General features: G+C 34.9%; 3 protein-coding genes across 3 annotated transcripts; 1 reads left to right on the plus strand and 2 right to left on the minus strand.

The window, feature by feature from the left end:
* The first annotated feature begins 356 nt into the window (after positions 1-356).
* LOC146934405 (Homeodomain-like transcriptional regulator) lies at positions 357-12454 on the plus strand. Its single transcript, XM_085706286.1, has 17 exons — positions 357-457; positions 681-947; positions 2249-2307; positions 2389-2799; positions 2911-2988; positions 3068-3284; positions 3492-3592; positions 4905-4991; positions 5099-5230; positions 5323-5463; positions 6971-7093; positions 7170-7628; positions 7789-8157; positions 8352-8966; positions 9720-9824; positions 9928-10129; positions 11969-12454. Exons 2-17 carry the CDS (start codon positions 707-709, stop codon positions 11986-11988), a joined length of 3360 nt encoding a protein of 1119 aa, XP_085562412.1. The 5' UTR covers positions 357-457; positions 681-706; the 3' UTR covers positions 11989-12454.
* Positions 12455-14065: 1611 nt separating this feature from the next.
* Positions 14066-17516, minus strand: NAP7 (non-intrinsic ABC protein 7). The gene is made up of 3 exons (XM_085706287.1): positions 17037-17516; positions 16136-16435; positions 14066-14611 (listed from the first exon to the last, which is right to left on the minus strand). The coding sequence occupies exons 1-3, from the start codon at positions 17502-17504 to the stop codon at positions 14522-14524; spliced, it is 858 nt and encodes a 285-aa protein (XP_085562413.1). The 5' UTR covers positions 17505-17516; the 3' UTR covers positions 14066-14521.
* A 3064-nt stretch (positions 17517-20580) lies between these two features.
* On the minus strand, positions 20581-22765 carry LOC146934407 (uncharacterized). The gene is made up of 2 exons (XM_085707911.1): positions 21716-22765; positions 20581-21612 (listed from the first exon to the last, which is right to left on the minus strand). Exons 1-2 carry the CDS (start codon positions 22763-22765, stop codon positions 20581-20583), a joined length of 2082 nt encoding a protein of 693 aa, XP_085564037.1.
* Positions 22766-25486: the final 2721 nt, after the last annotated feature.

Raw genomic sequence — 25486 nt, forward strand, 5'->3', positions numbered from 1 at the left:
TGAGGGTGTATTCATTCTAGAAACAACGGTTTGTAACTAGTTTAATTAAAATTCAAACAAATACATTTTAGTAAATTTTTAGTTTATAGACCAATTCCCTAAAAAAAAAAAGTTTATAGACCAATTAATCATCTAAAAATGAAGATTATAGACCGATTAATTGATAGAGAAAAATTGAGGGTGTATTCATTCTAGAAACAACGGTGGTGTAAACAGCAATCCAAAACGACGAAGGGTAGGACCGTTTAGCGGTTGAGGGAGGGAAGGTTATTCTGGTAAAAGCAAAGGAGAGAGAAAGATATTTGTTCTCTGTTGTGTTTTCTGTAAAACCCAAAACCCTACTTCTGGTTCTGACTGTGAATTATCTGCTTCTTCTTCTTCCATCTTCAACTCACTTCATCACACTGCCATACACCATTTCTCGAACCTCGATTCTCTCGAAGAAGCTTCAATCATGGTAGATTTCTCATTTCTCATTTCTCTCTGCACGTTTTCAATTTTTCTGATTCTCACAACCGCCACATCACTCAACTATCATCAATCATAACCGAATTCGAAAGAATCTCAGTCTTCATTCACCATATCAATTCAATTTTCATCTCTCAGTTTCATTTCCGATTCATTTCAAAACTCTACTTAATTCCGTGTTTTCCAATTCTTACTATATTTCTGTGATGCAGACGAGACGCGCATAACACTAAAGCTGATGAGAGGAAAGGGATTGATTGTGCCACCGTGTTATTCTCGTGGCGGAAAAGTGCTTCAGAGAGAGAAGGTTGATGCTACTTCATCTTCGAGCTATGAAATGGTAGTTAACGGAAATGGTAAGAAAAATCGAAAACGTAAAAGTCTTCAGGAATTGTATACAACAGGTGACATTGTGAACACCGTGTTGCTGAATGATGATGCTCCTACTCTGGGAAATGAATTTGATTCTCTTCCTTCAGGTGCGTCTTTCTCTTATAACGTTCATTATTAATACTACTGAATATTTCATCATTTTGTTTTTATTTCTACTTCTGGATTAGATTTAAAATCACTGTATTGTTGTTAATTTTTGGTATGAATAAACGGTACTCGTGTTTGGTTGTGACGGCTGAGTGGAGATCGGAAGTGGATACTGTGATTTTTTATTTTATTAAATTTGTATACATTATTACAACATATGTAATGCGTGTATATTTTGCTAAACTTATGAGTTTTTTTTATTATTTAAATTTAAAAAACAAAGATCAATGAAATAGCTTTCTTCTGTTCAGTAATTTTTAAACCAGTTTTGTCAATTAACTGCTACAGTGGCACTATAGCGCTATGATGTAGCGGAATTCCAACAAATCGCTATTGTTCTGCTATACGCTATAAAATATTGTCAAATAGCGGCTATAGTAGCACTATAGCATAGCGGACTTTGAATAAAATGCTATTTTTTGCGATCCTGGATTGACAACACTGTTTTGAACTGCAGTATTTAGTTCGTAGTATTTAATTATTAATTTATTTGTATTTTAGACTAGATTATACTTGACCTTACTTGAGACATATGAAACCTATGCAAACAACTCATCCAGTCTCAACTTGACCCGCCTCCACTATAAACTCTTTGTTATTATTAATCTTTTTTGCCGAACAATGTATAGTCTATGGAAAGTCAGTTAAAACAAAATATTTGTATTTAAAATTTAGGGAGCTAGGATTTCTAAATCTTGGGAGAATTGTCTTAATTTCCACATGGATTGTTTTACATAATCTTATTATGTGTTGTTTTACTTATTGACAGTTCAAATAAAATGTAGGAAACAATCCGTGTAAGAACGATTTGGTGTAGATAGACTGTATCTCTTTCTTGTCCAAATTTTGTATTAAATGAACTAACTACCTCCTATTTTGCAATCACGTTCATCCCCGTTTTTTGAATGGAGCAAAGATGGAGTGGGGTAGAATTATTTTATTAATCATTATTCCTGCATCGCATGTATGCATAATGCTTATAGAAAAAATATATAGTTAAGCTATGACAGAATGGATGGAGAAGAAATGAAATGAAAATCCCACTTTTACGACACAATTGTCAAAATGTTAGATGACAGTTGTAATTTAAAACATAATGATAAGATCTTTGTACTTTACCCAGCAAATGTACATTAATTTTTATTTTTTTCTGTTCTTAGTATACCTTTAATTTTCTTTTGCAGCTCTCTGTTTTCTTTTTTATAACTTGCCTTACTTTGTAAATTTTGTTTTTGGTTAGGACCCAAAAATTACAATTCTGCTTCTCAACAGGACCAAGAGCCTGTCAAAAGGAGAAAGGTAACTTTTGTATCCTGAGAATATTTTTTTTGTGTTTCCTTTTATACTCCATTACATTTGTATCCGGTCTTCTTTTTCCAGGCTTCCAAGAGTGCAATTCAAACTCACCCTAGTTGTAACATGAAAGCACCTGTGGAGAGACATGGTATGGGCAAAGGCCTGGCAACAAATCCTAATTGTAAGATCAAAGCACCTGTGAAGAGACATGGTATGGGCAAAGGTCTGGCAACAAATCCTAATTGTAATATGAAAGCACCTGTGAAGAGACATGGTATGGGGAAAGGGCTGGCAGCAAATCCTAATAGTAATATGAAAGCACCTGTGAAGAGACATGGTATGGGAAAAGGTCTAATGACAATTTGGAGGGCAACAAATCATGATGCTAGAGACCTTCCAATCAGTTTTGGTTCTGTTGACAAGGATGTTCATCTAACCTCTAATACTAAAACACCGATATCGGTCAACAGGTCACAGAAAGCAGTAACCACGAATGTAAGTTATCTAAACCCGTGATACTGTGTTTACTTTGTTTCCTCCTATAATACATTTATGTGTGTAAATTTTGTTTATTAATAATGGATCCTGATGTTTTCACCTGAACAGGGAAAGCCAAGAAATAAAATGCCGAATAAGAAAGCTACATTACAGGGGAAAAGGAAACATTTCATGAAAAAAATAGTGGTAATTAAAAAGTCAAATATGCATTTTTGTGGTTACATTGGATGGTTTAGCATGTTCACAACTTGCTCTTATACGACAGGGTGAATCAAACCAGTATGCAACTCAGAACCAACTTCCCATAGACAAATGTGAACTTGCTTTAGATAGCTCAATATCTGAGGCGGGAGTTGATCAAATTTCAATCTTAATTGATGATGAAGAGTTAGAGCTGAGAGAGATACAAGAAGGAACCAATCTGCTTATCTGTTCAGATCAACTTGCTGCCAATGGAATGCTTGGTGGCTCACTTTGTCCAGGTAATTTTGGAGAAAACAAATATTGACTATTATTATTGTTGTTGTTGTTGTTGTTGTTTTATTTTATTTTATTATTATTATTATTATTATTATTATTATTATTATTATTATTATTATTATTATTATTATTATTATTATTATTATGTTCTAATGATTGTTGGAATGGTCTGAGTATTACTAGCTACTGATTGCTTGTGGCTTTGATAGATGTGCTAGTCAAGTTCCCCCCAGGTGCTGTCAAGATGAAGAAACCTATACATTTGCAACCTTGGGACTCCTCCCCGGAACTGGTGAAGAAATTATTTAAGGTGCATATTATCAATCAGTCTGACTTGAAAGATCTGTTTTTTTGGATGCATGTATCTTTGTTGAATTAGAACAAAGAATGGTTGTAATTAGTTTATAGTATAATAAAGGAAATTCTTCTTGATTCTAGCTTATTGTTGGACAAACTCTAGTCAGTTTTTGTTTTGACAATTCAACTTGTATCTCATTGTTGGATTTTAATAGTAACCTGCATGATTTATTTGTTATGACAGAACTTTCTGATGAATATAAAAGACTCAATTTAAGCTTTATTTTACTGAAGAATATTTGATTTGTTAGAGTCCCACATTGTAGAGGCTTAGGTGGTTTGGGCATGTAGAGAGAAAACCTGTAGATGTTGCAGTACGCTGAGTAGATCAGATGGAGGTTTGTCAGATCAAAAGAGGTAGATAAAGACCTAGAAAAACTATCAGGAAAGATTTAGAGGTTAATGATTTGGATCCAAATATGGTTTATGATAGAACATTATGACGTAATTTGATCTTGTAGCCGACCCCACTTAGTGGGATAAGACTTGATTGTTGTTGTAAAGAGTCCCACATTGGTTGAGGTATAACCTGACAATGTGTTTATAAGTGGGGGCAATACTCACCTTACCAGCCGATTTTGTGGGTGTCAGGCCTAACCACAAATTCTAAGACGGTATCAGAGCCTACCAAGATCCGTTGGGCTACCTGCTATCATGTTTCCTCTATCGGGCCACTCAGCTCACACTCTAGATGTTCTGTCTTGGGCGTGAGGGGTGTGTGTCAAAGTGTCTACATTGGATGAGATACGACCTGACAATGTGATATAAGAGTATCTCCAACAATGATATCTAAGCAGGTTTCATAGGCTATGATACCGTTCCATAGATATTTTCTCCACTGGAGCAAGTCTACATGGCAAATTGGATTTCAAAGAATAATGAAGCGCACCTTATTTAAGCTACCAGTCAGCGTCATAGAAATGTTATTAGTTTTATGCCTTGAATAATTTTTAAAAAATATTAATCAATATAAATAAATTAATATTATACTTTTGAGATAAACTTGAGTGTAAAACAAAATATAAAAACGTGGGTTGCTTGTTTTCTTTTACCATTGGAGCAAAATGTGCATAAGTTGTTTAAGTATGATGTGGCATTGTGGGGATTACTTAACAACAGTATCTGAAACTCAAAATGAGTTCCTTCAAAATAATCATTGGAGACGTTCTAAGAAGACTAAATTTGACTTGCATCCCTTTATATTCTTTTAAAACATTTTTCAATGGAAAAAGACTCAAATGACATTGCCTACTCTACTTTGGCAGGTGTTCCATTTCATCTATACATATGCTGTAGTTGTTGATGTTTGTCCCTTCACCCTTGATGAGTTTGTTCAGGCTTTTCATGATAAGGTAATATGTCATCTTTGACTCAGGTTTACATTTTGGAAGCATAGTTTTTTATTTAGTTCTTACTGGAGTTACATCAAATTATAACTAACATCCAAAATTCCTTTCAGGACTCGATGTTACTTGGACAAATTCACGTGGCCCTTCTCACACTGCTTCTATCTGACATTGAAGTGGAGCTTTCTAATGGGTTTTGTCCTCATTTAAATAAGTCATGCAACTTTCTTGCATTACTTCACTCCGTGAGTAACCTTTTATTAGCAGATATTTAGTTTTTCGTGTTTTTGTCTATTATATTTATACAAAATGATTAACAATCTAATATATTTGAAAGGTTGAAAATCAAGAATACTCTGTTGATGCTTGGAGAAGATCTCTAAATCCTCTTACTTGGATTGAGATACTCCGTCAAGTGCTGGTAGCTGCTGGATTCGGTTCCAAGCAAGGTGCCTTTCAAAGAGAGGACCTTGGCAAGGTACTTCAAACAAGCCCATTTTATATATTACACCCTCCGGTCACTATTATAAGCAAAAATCAACTTTTTAGGTTCATTCATTAAATGATGTATTTAGTCTATGTTATTGACCAAATACATCATTTAATGAATGAACCTAAAAAGTTGATTTTCACTTATAATAGTGACCGGAGGGTGTACTTTATATATTACTAGAGTTGAATATGTTTATATATTTTTGTGCGGATAGCTGTATTTACGTAAGATCAAACACTCTAGAGGTTATTATTATTACCTTTTTGTAAAAGCTTCCCGGTGTCATGCTCTAGATGGAACACAACTGTTATCTTGTGTGTCATGTACTTCAGCAGATTTCTTTGTAAAATATTATTTTGAATCTTCTATTTCATGCTACATAAAGCTATAAGAAACATATGCTTAGTCATAAAAAAATCAGAACATTTCGCCAGAAGGGGGATATTTTTCCCTTTGCAAGAATCAGAACATTTGTCCCTCTGCTATCGATATTTTTCCATTTCAAAGAAGGGGGATATGTGTATTTAGTTTAGAAGAAAGTTTCCTTTCGCCAGAAGTATTTTCTTCTGTGATTTAATATCCCCATAGTAGTACCTTCAATAAACTGTCATGGTGTTGTCAAGTTCAATAGATTCTGGTCTTGAACTAAAAAACTGTTGAAAAAAAGTTGTTTAGCATTTACCAATTTTTCTATATTGCAATACAGGGTGCGTTTGTTTTAGCTTTTAAAAAAAATAAATTTTGTATTAGAAAAATCTAGAGATTTTATTTAGAGATTTTGAAAAAATTCTGAAGCTATTTGTGTTTGTTTACTATCCAAAAAAATCACTTTTAAAAAAAAAAAAGATTTTGAACTAGTTCATGTCTTGCCTCCTTGTGTCTGAAAAAAATAGATTTTGAGAAAAGCTAATCCTAATAGCTTTTCATTTTAGAGTCAGAATAGATTTTTTGATAACATGATTTTTCTAAAAATCCTAAACAAACACTTAAAAATGACAAAAGTGATTTTTTTTACTAAAAAAATAGATTTTTTTTCCTAAAAACATCTAAAACAAATGGGGCCATAATCAGCTCAATTATTGAAAACACGGTCATGAAACATTTAGTGCCAAGCGCCTTTGAACATTCTCAATGATCAAAACACGGTTATGAAACATTTAGTGTTGCTTGTTTAATAAAACTGTTAATAATATTTGCGTTTTGGTGGTCTACTGTAATGTGAGCTAGTTTGAGTAGGAAATAAAAAAAGCCGTCCCATATCTATACATTAACTGATTAAATAAATTTACAGCCATGTATTCTGCTGTGGTTTATTGGTCGAATGAGAATGAGCTGTCATCACTTTCTAGTTTGTGGAATTTAATATTAAATGTGTAAAGATGCTTGGAGTTCAGTGAGCATTGTTTGTTATATTTGTTTTCTTTTGTTTCCACTTTCAAATTCAATTGGCTTTGGATTTTGAGGCATACTTGTGTTTTTTTGTTTTAATTAGGAATTGGATATTCTTGTAAACTATGGCCTATGCCCTGGAACCTTGAAGTGCGAGTTGTTTAAAATCTTGTCAGAACGAGGCAACAATGGATGCAAAGTTTCTGAGATGGCAAAGTCAATGCAGGTACTAACTACTTTGTTTGGACAATAATGTTTGTCTTAATATTGATGAATTTAAAATTTATTTTGATTCTATGTAGATTGCGGAATTAAACCTTTCCAGCACAACGGAGGAACTAGAGTCTTTAATATATTCCACACTTTCAAGTGATATTACTTTATTTGAAAAAATTTCCTCCTCTGCATATCGACTGCGTATGAGCACTGTTGCAAAGGACGATGATGATTCTCAGTCAGATACAGAGGACTCCGGTAGTGTTGATGACGAGCTTAACGACTCTGATACATGTAGCAGCGGAGATGATTTTGGAAGCGGTTCGATACACTCTAATATAAGAAAATTGCGGCGTCATAACAGTCGTAAAGCTAAACATAATAAGCTGAAAGTTTACACTGAAATTGATGAGAGCCATGCAGGAGAAGTGTGGTTGTTAGGACTTATGGACAGTGAATACTCCGATTTGAAAATTGAAGAAAAATTGAATGCATTGGCAGCGTTAACTGGTCTTCTTTCATCTGGATCCAGCATCAGGATGGAGGTAAGCCACTAACAATTCAGCAATGCCATGTCATGGCCTTGGATTATCTCCCCTTCCAATCCTCTCCCTTCCCCTCCCAACTCCTAAACATTACATAACTGAATACACAATTTTGTAAACTTCTCTTAGCCTATTAAGTTCTGAATGACTTGTTTTACAGGATCCAGTAAAAGTTACTGCTGATTGCAGCTCTAGTATCCAATTACGTGGTTCTGGAGCAAAAATTAAGAGATCGGTAAACCCAATCGAACAACTGCAATGCATTAAAGAGGTGCACATGAATTCTCACGCCTGTCCAGTAGATTCCTCATTGTTATTCTCAAAGTTCCATATTCAGGAGGCATCCTTGGAGAAAAGAAAAGTTTCAGCTTATTCACACCCTATACAATCAGTGTTTTTGGGATCTGATCGTCGGTACAATAGATATTGGCTCTTCTTGGGCCCTTGTAATATAGATGATCCTGGCCACAGGAGGGTTTACTTTGAATCCTCTGAAGATGGTCACTGGGAGGTGATTGATACAGAAGAGGTGATTTTCTTAGATTTCCTTATCACTGCAGATTTAAATTATTTTCTGGTATATTAGATATTTCTATTACTTACATGGGAAAAACGGAACAATAAACAATTAAACACACATAGTTTTATAGGTCTAGTTTGACTGTTGTATAGCTTGTTCTTTTAGTACTGATAGCTCGTTGAATATGGTTAACCTGCGTGCAGGCGTTGTGTGCTTTGTTGTCAGTTCTGGATGATAGAGGGAAGCGCGAGGCTCTTCTTATTGAATCTTTGGAGAGACGACAAACATCTCTATGCAGATCTATGTCCAGGATTAAGGTTAGCAATATTGGAATGGGGTGTATGTCACATTCAGACCAGTCTGAGCTGGATAGGGAAACAGAAGACAGCTGTTCTCCAGTATCTGATGTAGACAACCTCAATCTGACTGAGATTACAGACTATTTGCCGTCACCTGGGGCCGTGGTAATTGAAGCTGGGAAGAAGGAAGAGGAACAACTGCGTAAATGGATCCGTGTTCAAGAATATGATTCTTGGATTTGGAATTCCTTTTATTTAGATCTCAATGTTGTAAAATATGGCAGAAGGTCATATCTTGATTCTCTCGCCAGATGTAGGAGTTGCCATGATCTATACTGGAGAGATGAGAGACACTGTAAAATTTGCCATATGACATTTGAGCTTGATTTTGACCTTGAAGAAAAATATGCAATCCACATAGCCATGTGCAGGGAGAAAGAAGACAGCAATACATTTCCAAATCATAAAGTCTTGCCATCACAGATTCAATCATTGAAAGCTGCAATTTATGCAATCGAGGTGTGTTGCTATTCATCTGCATCCATTTTCATCATTTACTCATGCTAACATTGATGTCTTATTTTGTAATATGCAAGATCAATTTAATTTAGGGTCTATGGGAGGCGAGTTTTGGAGGGGAGGGGAGTTTTTGGAGGGGAGGGGAGGGCTTTGGGGGGTGGGAAATATAGGGAAAAATGGAGAAATCTTGCACATTTTTCGAAAGAGTTTTTTTTTAGAGAAGTATAAATTAATGCTTATGATTAATATATTTTTTAATTTTCAGAATATTATTAGAACATAAATTGAACTTGAAGAATTCATATAAATCCTCCAAAACCTTCCTCAAAGCCCTCCCCTAGTCCTATATTTCTTCCACTTGCTCCTTCCTTTTTTCGAAAGCCCTCCCTTCCCCTCCAAACAGAGCCTTAGGGTACAAATATGAGGTCCGCTAGTGTTTTATCCATGAAGAAAGAATAGTATACTTAAATTGATAGTTGTTTTGTATGGGAATATTGACATTTGATATTTAATTCTTCTTGCTACCTGGTTTTATCTGGATAAGGTAGTCAGTCCTATTTTGGGAAATATGACAGATAGTTTGTTACTTTATAGTTATATTTCTTCTGATCCAAGATAAGCATGATTCTAGTTGGTGCCTAAAATGTTACCCTGTATCCTTGTCTTTTGATTTGCTTCTTCAATTTTTTAGATTGTATATTGAGAAGTGTTGCGGTTTACATTTGTTTTTAAACATATACCTACACTGTGCAGTCTGTTATGCCTGAAGATGCCCTGGTTGGTGCTTGGAGGAAGTCTGCTCATAATCTATGGATCAAAAGGCTTAGACGCACCTCAACTTTAGTGGAGCTTTTGCAGGTTTATTGTTTAACTATATGTGTGATCGAATTCCCTATAGCACCTGATTTTTTATTTTTCTTTTAACGTCATCTACTTTGTGTTGAATTTTTTATTTTTATAGGTTCTTGCTGATTTTGTTGGTGCCATCAATGACAGCTGGTTATTTCAGTGCAAATTTCCTGACGGTGTAGTTGAAGAAACCATTGCATCTTTTGCATCAATGCCCCATACTTCATCTGCCCTTGCTCTATGGTTGGTGAAGTTAGATGCCATAATTGCTCCTTATCTGGACAGAGTCCAAACTCAGAAGTCACAGGGAATCGGTAAGAGCTAAAGACTTTCTACATTATATGAAATCACAAGTCACGTGGCACGGGATATACTTATTCACACCGTTATAGTTGGGTTTTGGACTTTTTGCTGCAGTTTTCACTCAGTTTAGATTTTCAGCCACCTACTTGAAAATTAAGGAAGAATGCCCTAATAATCTTCTGGTTATTTGTTTTATGATTCTCTGCCCAATACCCTTCTTCCTTTTTTGCTTTCTGTAACGATTGATGCCTGTTCTGTTCAAGACAAGTCAAACTATAAAAGCTGAAACCTCCTCTAATAGACCACAGCTACAAATGTGACATCACATATTCACCAAAACTTTAAGGTCCGTTTGATTGGAGGTAGGTGGAGGGGAGCAAAATTACTCCTAGACCACTTTTTGCTTTCCCTCCGAATTGGCAGGATTTTGATGGGAGAGAAGATGAGTTATGAGCTATTTTAATTTCAATTACACTGATTTTGCTTCCCCTCCTAGATCCTTAGTTTTATGTTAAAATCCAAATCATCCTTATGAGAATTTTAGATTAGTTTTTTTCTGTTATTTTTACTTGTGAGTCTCCCTATTTTTTGCCTCGTCACTATGCTTTTCCTATTTTTCTCTCTTTATTGTTGTACTTGTTATACTTTGCCGATTACACTTAGTGGGATAAAGCTTGGTTGTTGTTGACTATTGTTATACTTTGACTTCATTGTTTATTCTGGTTAGACTTTAGACTTTCTTGTTAGGTACGTTGCGTCGTCCTTTATTTCCTATATAGCTTATTGTATTATTTTTTTTATCAAATAGCTTCTTGCGTTCTTCTCTTACTACGTCATTGTTTTTTGTTTTGAATTTTTTCTCTCTTTATGTTGTTGTATTTTGTTTGTGTGTGTGGGTGTCAAAATTGGAAAATTGCTGTCAGTAGATGGTTTGATTTGTATTTTAAGCATAAACCATAAACATCATGAGACTTGTTGTAAGATTATCAGGATAAAAAGGTTAATTAGTTTTAACATTTCACCCCTCCCCTTGTGAACCAAACATATATCTAAAATCTCCCCCCTCCCCTCCTATTCATGATAAAAAAAATCCCTCCATTAAAATCCCTTCCCTTTCATCTGTTGATCCAAGTGGAATCCAAGGCATTATGTATATTAGTTTGTTCTCCTATACTATCTTTAATGTTCTCTTATATTATTCAGCTCATTTGTAGTTCATGTTAGACTTCAAACTCATTTGAATTTCTAACATCCTCTCCCCCAAGTGAGTCGCCATGTTTGTATGATTCCTCTAAAGTAGAAGCCATTACAAACAGATAGATGGAGTTCTCAACCAAGAGCCAATGTGACCCACAACACGGCTCCACATCCATAGGCCAAGACCCAAACTCACTAACTACAGCCTCTAAATACCTGGCAGCCAAACTATTGTACTGCTTATGACCTTTTGGCTTTTATACCAACTAAAAAGACGTGTGTATTCAACTTTGGTTTGTTAATGTGGACAAAAGAAATGAGTCTTGCTTATGGATTGTGGAAATGAGAATTGTATATATTATGTGCTAATTGTTCACGTATTAAATGGTCCATTTTTTTTTGACTTACTGCTGATTTATTCACAAGAGTTCTATGAAATTCCAAGGCAAGCATTTTTGGTTTTGTAACTAGGAACGGGGGTCAATTGATATGGTACAGATTTGGAAGTAAAATACTGAACACATTATGTTGTTAGATGGAATATGCTACTAATGGAGCGAGGATAAATTTTGTCAACTATGTTATTTTTTTCTTTTTTCATAGCAGAAAATTTAAATCATACTAAACAATGTTGGCTTCTTTCTTTCTTTCAGGTAAGCATGGTTCTCGGTGACAGGCCTACCTTTTATACAAATACGTTCATATTATTGGAATTGAAGTGTGAAGGAACCACCTGTTCCGCTCCTTGACGCCCCAATAGTTTAATCTTACTCGGTCAAAGATGTGTTTCGGCTTCAATTGGTTATCTGTATTTCCAATGACCACAATTTGATAAAGGCAAAACTGTGCACGTCAAATCATAGTTATATTTTTTGAACTTTGGTTTCTCCTTTCTTTATGTATATAGGCTTCCAGTTGATCCGATGTATAGTTTTAGGTTAGAACAATATTGGGTAAGTTGAGTTTTTGCTGCATAACCCCTGTTTGTACACAAGGCCACACGTGGCTCTTATGGTTGTTTGTGGTCTTCTCATTCGAGAAATCAATTTTGCCTGCGTATCTTGCAGAATAATGTAGACTGGTTGAATAATAATTCGAATTATGAGTATTATCGAGTTTCAGGTCATTTATTAAAGAAATATGACAGTGGCATATACACTTAACATTGCTTCAAAAAGACCATAAATGAGCAAGTTTTTATCCCTTTTCCATTGTTGGAATGGGATGTTTTTTTTATATATGATGTTTCATGCACCCCAAAAAACAAATTAGACATAAAATGAGAAAAAGTAATAAATGTAATAAAAAGGACAGATAGAAAGGTTGTCAAATGTTTGGAAAAAAATGAATAATTATAATGGTCCTCTGTTTGGGTGCGACTTTTGTCTATTCTAGCTCATGCTTCAGAATCCGGAGGAAACTCATACACCCTATGACAACTCTCATTACGATGCTGTTGGAGCCTCCTATCACTTTTGCTGCTCCAACCAGCCATTGCTTTGACCGTTGCCGATCAACCTCAACCAATCTGTGTACTCAAGTTTTGAATTGCGACAGTCTTGAGTTTGTAATGGGGCTGGAAATTTTGTGCAAAAAATGCATCACTTTACTATGGTTAACTCTTTGGGTTATTGTGCATAAAGGACAGGTTTGCTTGTCTAAGAGTATATGCCTCATGAGACACTTCGAGATCACGTTCAAGTTAGCAACGCAAAGGGTCTTGTGTATCTTCAAAAGTAACTTGTATTGAATATCATCACTGATATCCTTTGCTAAAATTTGCAAGTCAAGCCGTTCTATCAATTTGTAAGGCATAAAATATAATGCAGATATTTTATGACTTAAAACTAATTTGTACCAAGAAAAAAGTTAAAACTACCTTGTTATAATCATATAACTTCAAGGTATTTAAAGGTGCAACTTTATCTTGTTTTACATCTTTTTGTTGACAAAAACAAAGGGGCGTCGTGGAGGGGTGGGGTTGGAACTTCGGCAACAGCCTCACAGTGGTGCAGCATCAACGGCAACAGAGGGGGAGGAGGTATTGCAATTTGCATGTTTGATTCAAGCTTTATTTATGTATTTATTTTTAAAAAAAGTAAACCACATGGCTATTTCTGGAGCGTTTGATTCATCGAAGGTACAAAGACAACGGAAGGCACCCTAACTTTTTTGCCTCATTGCATTTCTTGTTTCATTTCCTGATAAAGTTCTTTTTCTTTAGCTTGATGAAATTTATCGATTTGTGAGTAAATAAACAAGTGAAAAACACTAAAAACATGTAGTCAAATAGTGTTTCCTTAGGACCCTCTTACATTACAAAAATATTTTCTATTTTTATTTCCTAAAATTTATGTTAATTTATTTGATAAGAGATAAGAGAATCTAGAAGTGAACGACTGTTGACATTACAAAAAGGTTTTTGGCAAGTGAGTATAATATTTTAGACCGAGGCCATGATATCATTGAGTATTGACTACTATTGAGATTAATGTTGATGTACTGAGAATCAGTTTAATGGTTTTTCTTTTCTAAAAATAATAGTCCAGCAACATATTACTACAGAGAAAGGAATCTGTGGGCAATGATCTGTAGGCGTACTGGAACAGAAGAATTGGATGATTTATGCTGAAACATTCGATGGACACCAAGCATTACTTCATTAATTTTATATGCCTAGTGTCGTTAACCAGCTAAGTGCTAGTATTTTTTATATAGAAAAAGTACAAAATGTTGAGTGCAAAGAAACATGGCAAGCTAAGCTGTAGGTAATTAAATAATTGAACTGCACTTGTACTCAGTTTACACAATTATACTAGTACGCTTCCGGTAAGGAGGCAATAAATTTCCCAAACTCATCCTTGCAGAAGAATATATTCCATAAGATACAACTACTGAACATCAACCCAGAACAGTACTGTCATCTGGGTTTTGAGCAAAAACTCCAATATCAAAAAACCAGAATGATTAAAGGTTTCAAATCAAAATGAAAAATATAACTATAATTACCCCACCCCAAATGCAAAAGTACCTCTGAAGAAATTTTTGACCTTCATCTCATCTAATTATGTACTGCCTATTCCCAATTATGATCTTGAAGGGGATACTCATTCACACCAACTTGTGCAACTTGACAGCATGAAATTGAACCGAAACCAGCCACACCATTTCACAACAAAGTCAGAAAGCGGTTGATACTAGCTGTATTAAGTTAAAACAGAGACCAGTTCATATCCATCTGCCTCAATTGCATCTACCATAGATAGGTCGCCTGTCCTTGCAATTCTTCCGTTGTCCTGATAGTTTAGAAGAAAAAAAGGTTCATTCATGTCATTTCACAGCATAGACATTGCATTCAATTTTTCATACACTGTCTATAACGGGGATCAGGATTCAATTTTTCATACATTGCATTCAATCTCAGCCATGTACCTTTTTAAATGAAATCAATGGCGTGGAACTAAAATTGCAAGTTAGTGGGTAGCTGTCTATCTCAAATCATGCTATGGTTGTGTTAGAAAATACATGTTGAGATGTATTCACATAATGTGGTCACGTTAAAATAAAATGTGAGAGGATCCTAATACCTACATCCATTTTCTAAGAAAAGCAATCTTCTACCAAATGGCCAATAAATGAGCATATAATGTATACAGACGATCTAATTCAGGAAATTAACAGCAGTGATAAAAACATCAAATGCGTCAATCTAATCACAAAGATATATGTTTATTTCCAAAGCTGCCTTTATTCTTAAAAAAAAAAAAAAAAACGTAGCTAGCAGAAAATATATGGGTACCCTGCTAAAGTTGCCAAATCAGCACCTAAACCATTAAACAAAACATTCAGAACAAACAAATATTAAATGATCATGAAGTGTGTGTTATGTAATACAGGACAGCCAATACTATGAATTAACCACGGAGTAAATTGAAAATCATACACAGTAATCTAAATTCTTGACAGCATCAAATATCTGATGCTATAACATTATCCTTTGAGGGACTGGGAAACTAATATATCTAAGAAAAGACCTACTTTCTTTAGGAAATGGAAATATACTTCAGCTGATAATCCTCTAGGTGGGTTCATCTACATTGAAGGGCCGGTGCCATAAAGGCCAGACATATACTAGGATCAGAGAGAGACTGTTTACCTCTAAATCTATCTAAATAGTTAGGCCAATGGTTTTCCTTGATCTACCTCTAACTATTAGACTATCATACATCTGATCTTCTCTCCCTATCGGTGCTTCCACATGTCCTCTCATAGATGCCTAAACAACGGTGTTCTATTGTCTTCTCAACTATAGGGGTTCTTCATTTTATTTTATTTTTTATGGTAATGGTTATTCGATTTTCTAATATGCCCAAAGCATTCATCAATTTCAAATTTTATCACGACATCACTTGGTACAATGGATCTTAGATACTTAAAAATGTTGATTACAACTAGAATAACAAAAGAAAATTAGTAAAAAAGGCAGTTTTTGTAATAAGATCCTTCCCATAAGATGCAAGTATATACATCTAATAGTTATCCAACAAGCTGTAAAATCTTCATGTAAAAATATTACTTTTCAATTTAATCACAAATATCTGCTCAAACCTTTGCTAAAACCGAGTACATTCACACAAATGGAAAGTAGCTGAAGGGTTAGCTCCTAAAATTAAGCACCTGAACCCCATTTTCCTCAAAACTTAAGGAGAGGAAAACTATCTGCTCTCTATTCACCTCACTTAAAGTCTGAGACTGAACAATTCCCTTCAAGTTGAAAACTTAGAATAAAATTAAAGATCAGTTTTAAGTTTTTAACTTACCATAACATGGACATGGGAGGGTTTCAAAAGATCAAGAATTCGCCGATAGTGAGTAATCATCAACAGAGAATTCTCTGGGGTAAGAATTTTATTAACCGCACTTGCCACATCCCTGAGCGCATCAACATCCAATCCCGAATCAATTTCATCCAAAATAGCCAAATCTGCCCCCAAAACTGCAAGCTGCAAGATCTCATTGCGTTTTCGTTCACCTCCACTAAACCCTTCGTTGACATTTCTATTGAGAAAGTCAGGCTTCATGTTAACAAGTTGTAGCTTCTCCATTAAATAAGAAAAACACTGCAAAACAGAAACAGAAATTCAGCAAGTCAGAAACCATAAAAAAGGGCTACACACAGTGGTTTGGAAAAAGTCGCAAAATCAAGGTTTTTTTATGCATGCCTGACTGCAATTAAGGCCGCATCAACTGCATTTAGGCCCTATCTGGATAACCAGCTTAATCAAGTACTTATGCTATAAGTACTTATGTATAAGCTATTTCTATAACAAAAGATAAAATAAAGTAAAATTGTTTCCATACAAGCTATACGTTGTTTACATAAGCTCCGTTTTAAAAAACAAAGAAGTTGTTTTGATAAGCTATCTTGGATAACTTAGGGAAATAAGCTGAAAACAGCTCATAGACAAGTCATAAGCAATTTCCAAAAGCTCTCCAAAACAATCCCACAGATGTTTACGTCCATAAATAAGCTAAAATAAGTCGATCCAATCAAGGCTTTAACAATGATTCTCCAAAATATCAAGGATTATGAGGCAAATAAGTTGAAATAAGTCAATCTCAAGATTTTTGATATCTATACTATTACAAATAAGTTTGTAAAAACCACATTTTACCACAATATCAAGGATAACAACGACAAGAAATAAATGAATAATGAACCTCAAGGGGTCCAAGTTCAGGAAGACCAAGTTTCTTTCTCCGAGCATTATAAGCCATAACAAGAAATTGATCATTTGAAACACCAGGAATTGCAACAGGTGATTGAAAACTCATGAAAAGACCTTCAAGGGCTCTTTCTTCAGGTTCCATTTCAAGCAAATTTTCCCCTTTGAAAACAACACTACCACTAGTAACTTCATAATCTGGATGACCCACAAGAACCTTAGCGAAAGTGCTTTTACCAGAACCGTTTTTTCCCATGATAGCGTGAATTTCGCCTCTGTTGATAGTGACATTAACGCCGCGGAGAATTTCGGCATTGGATTCAACGATTTTGGCTCGAAGATCGTTGACTTGGAGGAGGGGAACCTCGGTGCTCGCCGCCGCAAAGCAGGCGAATTTGCGGCGAGTGTGTGATTTGGGAGAAGAACGGAATTGAAATGGAAGAGAGAGTGATGAAACAGCCATCACTACTACGCTATTCTTTGCTGTGCTAAGCTAAACAGATAGATAGTGTGTGTGCCTTTTTTTTTTTCTCTCTACTTTCTCCCCTCTTCAAAATGGCTTTTTTCTTATCAATAATTTACTTAACCAATCATTTATTATTTTATATATGTCAAATAGAAAATTATATTTCTGGCTAAGAACATTACATAATATACATATAGAGACCGATATTCGAACATTGGACACCCAACGTCTTCACATTTAAAATATGTGAGCTCTATTTAACAAAAAAAATGAAATACATTTCGCCACCTTACAAACCATATATTTTATTTCACGATTACAGATAAACAACATTTAGATATTCATTTATCAGTTATCACACATTACACTAGATAGATGACCGGCTCATTATTTTGTTTTTATGAATTCGAATAAAGACAATTCTATGAAAATTCTAGTGATTTTAAGGTTGGGTTAAATATATTTTTTGTCCTTATAAATATATCAACTTTTCATTTTAATCCTTTTAAAAAAATTCTTCAACTTTTAGTCGCTATAAAATTTTCAATCACTACTTTTAGTCCTTATTTTTAAGTAGATTGTTGTATTTTTTTAATGAAATTGTGCAAAAATATGTAGAATATTGTAAAAATCTCTCGCAAGAAAAAATAAAATTTTTTAACAAGACATAAATTAAATATGAATTTTTAACCCCCAAAAACTATAAAAGTTCATATTTAATTCATGTTTTGTTAAAAAAATTCTAATTTTATTTTAGAGGTTATTATAATATTAGAAATTTTTCTGCAGATTTTTATTCAAAAATATGAACTCTACATATGACTTTATTTTAAATGAGGGACCAAAAGTGAATAGTAAATTTTTTTGAGGGACTAAAAGTTGAAGAAAAAAAATTAGAGGGACTAAAACAAAAAGTTGACATATTTATAGGGACCAAAAATATATTTAACCCTTTAAACTTTTTGAATTTTGAAATTTAAATTTGAAGAAGAAGAAGTGAAGTGAAAAAAAAAAAAAAACTAAATGACATGATTCTTTGAGTCATCTCAATATTATAGTGTCACACTTGCTTTTTCTTTTTTAACAAAACTTCTTAAAAAGGCTAACAATGTAAACATAAGCTAAGATTAATGATCGGTTAAAAAAACACTTATAAGAAAGAGAAATCCAAAAATTGGTCAAATTTATAAGACTGCAATAATTCTACGAATTATTTTAAGAGAAAGCTAATTTGCACCCTTAAGTCACAAGTTAAGACATATAAGTAAAAATGTTTTGTTGTAATTAATGCATTTGAATTTAATTTTTTTACTTTTAATTAATTAAATGCACAGAATTTAAGAAAAAGTTTCTAGTTTTGGGCTGCTGAACATGTGCCTTAAGACACAAGTTAGCATAATTTTTGATTTAGGGTCTTGCTAACAAGTGCCCTGCACTTGTTAAGGATTCAAAAATGGAAATGATTTACAAATTTTATGCAGAAAAAAGTCACTTTTCAAACTTTCAATGTGTTAAATGCATCATTTTCAAGACAAAATTTCCTCTTTAGTTTTCTTAACAAGTGTATCAAGGGGACTTGTTAACATTTCTCTTTGTTTTAATAGTGAAAACACAACATTAAGGTCGGTTTGATGGTCAAGATAGAAAAATATGATATAATTAATGCATCCTATCATATCTTAATCTTTCGTTTGATACACTAATAAGATAGGATAAATGATTCCCTTTACTTATCATATCCTATCACTCCTCTATAGTTCCTATCATAAGTTTAGGTTGGGTTAAAATTAACATATTGATTCCGTAAAGAAAATCCTTATTTTACCCTTACCTTTCCTACCTCTCTCATATCCTCTTCACATGAATCATTCATCCCTTCTTATCATATTCTTCTTGCTAATCTATTTCATAGATGAAAGATAGGACTCCATTTATAACATAAATAAACATAGAAGAAATACTTGTATAATCTATTTCAAAAATACTTTAATAAATAAATCGATACAACTAATCTCTCATATTTGTGTCCTTATATGAGCTTAAATCAGCTGGTAAGGACAATGCATTGTATATGTACGATTCGAGGTTTAAACTCCGACCACCACAAAAAAAAAATCATATTTGTGTGGTTTTCCTTTAAAATTAAAAAAAAAAGTAAACAATAAGGTTTTGTGTGAGAGCATAGGTAATCCTTTCTTATAATTTTAAAGTTTTTGGCTTGTTTTGTTGTTTTTAATTTTAAAGGAAACTCACGAAAGATACAAGGGGTAACATCTCGGTGACTTTGAGTTTGGTGACTTTGTCTCTATCTCTCTCCTAATCAATAATTTTCTCTTATCAAAATAATTTATTTTAATTACCTCATCCATCATTTTCTCTCATCTAAAATACACAAAAGTCAGCAAAGTGCAAAGTCACTCAAATGTTTCCCGAATACAAGAGATGAGTGTGTCACATTAATAAATATGTCCTTTTCATGTAATTTTTTTGATTTTTTTTTGGAAGACAACCAAATCATAAAGGGCGAAACATGGGGGCCAGAATTGCACAATTGCCACGCTTTTAAGACCAGAAGTGCAATTACAAACATGATACTTTCAAGGCCAAAATAGTACCGTTGCTAAAAAAATGGAGTACATACTTTGATCTATAATTGAAAAACGTGGATTTTTTTTAAACCTTTCAAATGAAATTTTTGAAAAGAAAATTCTCCAAAGTGATTTTTGTTGGAGCAAATAATGAAATTTTACTCTGATTTTGCATCTCGTTTTCAAATAAATCTTTGAGATTATGAATATTTTAAAAAGATGTATAATTCTACTAAACTATAAAGTTTGTTGTATATTTAACAATTTATTTTTTTTGAAGAGGCTAAAATGAATTGAATTACAAGGTGTACTAAGGAATAAAAACCCCGAGTCCAAACAAAGATTCAAAAATATTTACAGAGAGCCACCAAACCGCTTCAGCGGGAGAAACTAAAAGAAACAACAATTAACCAAAATGCCTAAAGTGATGAACGGACAAAGCCACCATCCATGGTAATTGAGAGGAAGATTGATGAATTTTCCTTTCAACCACGTGAAAGATGTCGACTTGATTTTGTCCACAACCTGAAGAATTGTGCATTTTCTATCATTAAATACCCTGTTATTTCTTTCTTTCCATATTTCCCAAACAGATGCAAACCAAATAGCCTGTAAAATATGCTGCTTCGATCTGGCAAAACACCACCGAGGAAGCCGAAATGATTAAAATGACACGACACATTGCAATGCATCACTGAAAAAAGACCTAACCACCTGAGAATAAGATGCCAAACAGAACCAAAAAAATCACAGTGTAAAAACAAGTGGGAGGATGTTTCCATTTCCCCACACTCTCCAGAGCAAGTCTGAGCATCAGCTGCTATCACATGACGACGGAAAAGATTGTCTTTGGTAGGAAGTCTATCGCGAAACAGACGCCAAGCAAAAATCCCCACCTTCAAAGGAACATTTTTGTGCCACAAAGAAGGCATAGGAACCGCAAGATCAACATTAGGAGAAGCTGATAACAATTTATAAGCACTTCGAACCGTATAAATAGAAGATGTTTCCACTCTCCATTCCCTTCTGTCCGCCCTATCCACCTGCAAAGTAACATTTTGAAGTAAAAGCCTAAGCTCCCCCACTAACTCCTCTTCCCACGCAAACAACCTCCGCCTCCATCTCCAAGCACCTCCCTCAACTCCCCACCCCAACGAAAACATGCCTAAGATAGTCTCCTCCTTTAATAACGACAAATCAAATAATCTAGTAAATCTATCTCTCAAAGCTAGACCCCCTATCCAAACATCCGACCAGAAAAGAAAGTTTTTACCATCTCCAACAACCTGAGAGACATTCCCATGAAACCAGTCCTCAGTCATCAAAGTGGATATATCCTTCCACCAGCTGGAAGCCTCACTGCCCCCTGCAGACAACTGACCCCCCTCCACACCATATCTAGACGACAACGCCCTAAACCATAAACTATCTTTCTCCACCAGCACTCTCCAACACCACTTTCCTAACAGAGCTCTATTAAAATCTCTAATTCTCCTTACCCCCAATCCTCCAACCTCCTGACTACAACAAATAGATTTCCAATCGATCCAAGATATTTTTCTGTGGTCTACACTCCCCCCCCCAAATTTTTTTATTAAAAATAGATTCGATAGAGGAAACGATACCTGATGGAGCCTTGAAAAAGGAAAGCGCATAAACAGGCAACGATGACAGGACAGACTTCAACAAAACCAGACGACCACCGAAGGACAAGAACTTCGAACTCCACCCTGATAGTCTAGCAGATATGCGATTCAAGAGAGGCTTCCAAAAATCCAACCGACGAGCATTTCCACCAATAGGCAACCCAAGATACATAAACGGAATAGCACCCACCTTACAATTCAACACAATAGCTGCTTCACCCAACCAAGACTCAGAGACATTAACCCCCACTAGTAAGCTCTTCATAAAATTTACCTTTAGGCCAGACAATTCTTGAAAAAGAAGAAGTACCGCTCGCAAAGCTCGAATATTTGCCCAAGATTTTTCACCCAAAATTAACGTATCGTCTGCAAACTGAAGGTGAGTAACCTCTATTGAACCAGTTCTCCCCACCTTGTAGCCATTAAATAAATTGTTATGAGACAAAGAGGACATTGGAACATTAAACCCTTCTGCTGCCAGGAGGAATAAGAAAGGAGACAAAGGGTCACCCTGCCTCAACCCCCTTCCCAAAGGGAACTCATCAGTTGGAGACCCATTGACCAACACAGAAGCTGATGCCGTCCCAATACACTCATGAATCCATTTACACCACAGAGTCGGAAAACCCATTTTCCTCATCACATCATCCAAATAATTCCAATCAATTGAATCATACGCCTTCTCGAAATCAACTTTGAACAAAATCAACGATTTCTTATGTTTTCTAGCTTCATCAACTATCTCATTGGCCACCAAGATACCATCAAGGATTTGCCGGCCTTTAACAAAAGCCGACTGACAATCAAAAATTACCGCACCAATCACCGATCGAAGCCTATTCGCAAGAACCTTTGCTAAAATTTTATACATGCTACTCACCAAAGAAATAAGACGAAAGTCGTTCAAACGTTGCGGACTATCCACCTTAGGAATAAGAGCTATGAAAGTGCTATTTATTCCTTTAGTCAATTTTCCGTTCCTATGAAACTCCACCAAAAAACGAATAACATCATCCTTCAACATATCCCAAAAAAACTTTATGAAACCAAAAGAAATACCATCCGGTCCCGGGCTCTTGTAACTATCACAATCCCAAACGGCCTCCTTCACCTCTTCCAACGAAAAAGGTTTCACCAAACCAGCCCCTTGACGACAAGTTAACGACTGAAACTGAAGACCAAGGGGTGAACACTGTTGTGCGAACTTCTTCAACCCCCTCCACAAGGGCGCCATCCACCATGATGAACTGAATAGCATTCCTACGTTTCCTACTTGACATGATACTGTGAAAGAACTTTGTATTCGCATCCCCTTCACATAACCATTGCATCCGAGACTGTTGCCAACAAATACTAGAGTTTATCCGAGATAACGAAAACAACTCCTCAGAATGGCCATGAAGCTCCTCTATCTCTTCCTCCAACAAAGTTTCGGTCTCACTTTTTAACTCAATAGAAGAAATACGATCTTTCAAAGACAAGATCCGATTTGGCAAATTCTTTGAATGATGCTGATACCAATCTTTTAAAGCTAATTTAATTAGCTTAAATTTTTCTTTCAATACGTAACCTCCCCATCCATCCGGTCGATAACTACTCCACTTCTCACGAACAAAATCATTATACCCTGCAAAGCTCTCCCAACATTTTAACATTCGAACCGGTCGAGGCCCCCAATTCTTCTCATCAATACATAACTGAATGGGACAGTGATCAGATAACCCCCGAGATGAAGCCAACTGAAAACAATTTGGCCATGTCAAACACCATCTTTCCGATAACAAAAAACGGTCGATACGACTCATAGACTTTCCATCTCCCCGATACCAGGTAAAATTATGGCCCCAGAGAGGTAAATATACTAACACATGATCAACAATAAAGTTGTTAAAATATGCGCTCCCTGCATGAAGACTGGAGCCTCCCACACTTTTACGTTCCTCCAAACTTCTAACCACGTTGAAATCCCCACACACACAAACGTTACCATCGGATAAAGCCATCAGACGGACAGAAAGATTATTCCAAAGAAGCTGCTGACGAGTACTGTCACAAGGAGCATAAACATTAAAAACAGTAAACTCCTCACCAGACTTTACAAATCGACCCGTAATCCCTAATACATGCTCCAACTTCGAAGATGCCCACACCTCAACCTCTGAACGGTCCCAAAGAGTAACCAAGCCACCCGAAGCACCTAGCGACGGTAAGAAAGAAAAATCAACATCTGAATCACTCCATAAAGACTTACACACCCTTTCATCGACTATAGACAACTTAGTTTCCTGAATACACACAATGAACGGCTTTTTCTCCCTCACCAAAAGACTCACCTCCCTTCTTTTTTCAAACCCCCCTAAACCCCGTACATTCCAAGAGATAATATTCATTACAAACACGACCACACCACCACCCCAACCCCCCCACCACGCCTCACACCAGCCCGAAGCCTATCCCTCTTTCCCAACTCCCTCTGAATTTATTATCGATTAAGTTCTTACATTTTAACAAGATACTGTCAATATTTCCTATAAATGTTTATTCAAAAGAACTAGTGTAAAGAAAAAAATGAAAAACTAATGATAGACGCCCAAAAACTCTTTGACACGTTGAAAGAGAAAAAGATAGAAAGAATAATTTTTTGAGGGAGATAGAATGAATAATGTAATTTGTTGTTGATATGATATAAAGAAAAATAGAAAATAATGTTGAATGAATAAATAAAATTTAGAGATGTTGATATATAATAGTTGGAATTTTTTTTTTTTGAAAAGTCAAGAACATTTTAAAATGTTCACAATTTCAAAGATCTATTTAAAAACGTTCTATAAACACATGAATTAATGCTTTTGTTTTCCATGGTAGAGGTGATAGCAGACGCCTACTAGAAGCTAAGACTTACAGCTTCATGAAATCAAGTCAAAATGGCACCATAGTCGTAAGTCTGTCGATGCAAAAGCCAAATCAAACACACATTAAAAGTGAGTTTGATATGCTAAATTGTAAGCACTAAAAATAACAACATAAAAACAAAACAATACACCATAAAATAAAACAACACATGATAAACTTTTGTAGTATTGAACAATATTTTGTCTCATACGATATTTGATGAACAAAAAATTATTTTTGTATTTTAAGTAATTTGTACTTGAAACAAAAAGTCGTGTTGTAATTTATTGAGAACAATAATTTTAGGTCTTATCATGTCCCTTATCTCCTGACTTTTTTTGTTCATGAAATAATTTTACAATCAAACAAAGTACAACAGAAATTGTCTTATCGAGTTTCTTACTTTTTAATAGATCAAGCACACCTAACTAAAGTATTAGATTTGTTTTTGGAGAAATGCTATGTTTGTGCACTAAGGAAAATATGCATTCAATTTCTCCAAAGGTCAAATATCTAATAGACGAGTAACTCTTGCATAGACACAAACTCAAATAATATTTATTTGGGCACACACATATGATTGCTAAAATTTAAAAGAGAAATAATATTGAGTGATGTGATTAAATTATTTCTTTTTTAAATTTTATCATTCATGTGTGTGCGTCCAAATATTTTTGTCGGTAGATTGCTTAACATTTGGCAGATCGTAGGAAGGATCCAATCCACCTCACCTGCAGATCATAAGGTAAGCAGCCAATTGGGAAAAAAACATTTGGAGATCATGCAATACAATACCTGGAATTGACAGCGTCATGTCATGGAAATGAATGACACATGAATAACCATGGATCAA

Source organism: Medicago sativa, chromosome 4 (assembly GCF_051527215.1).
Source record: "Medicago sativa cultivar Bolivia chromosome 4, Bolivia_mono, whole genome shotgun sequence".
NCBI lineage: Eukaryota > Viridiplantae > Streptophyta > Magnoliopsida > Fabales > Fabaceae > Medicago > Medicago sativa.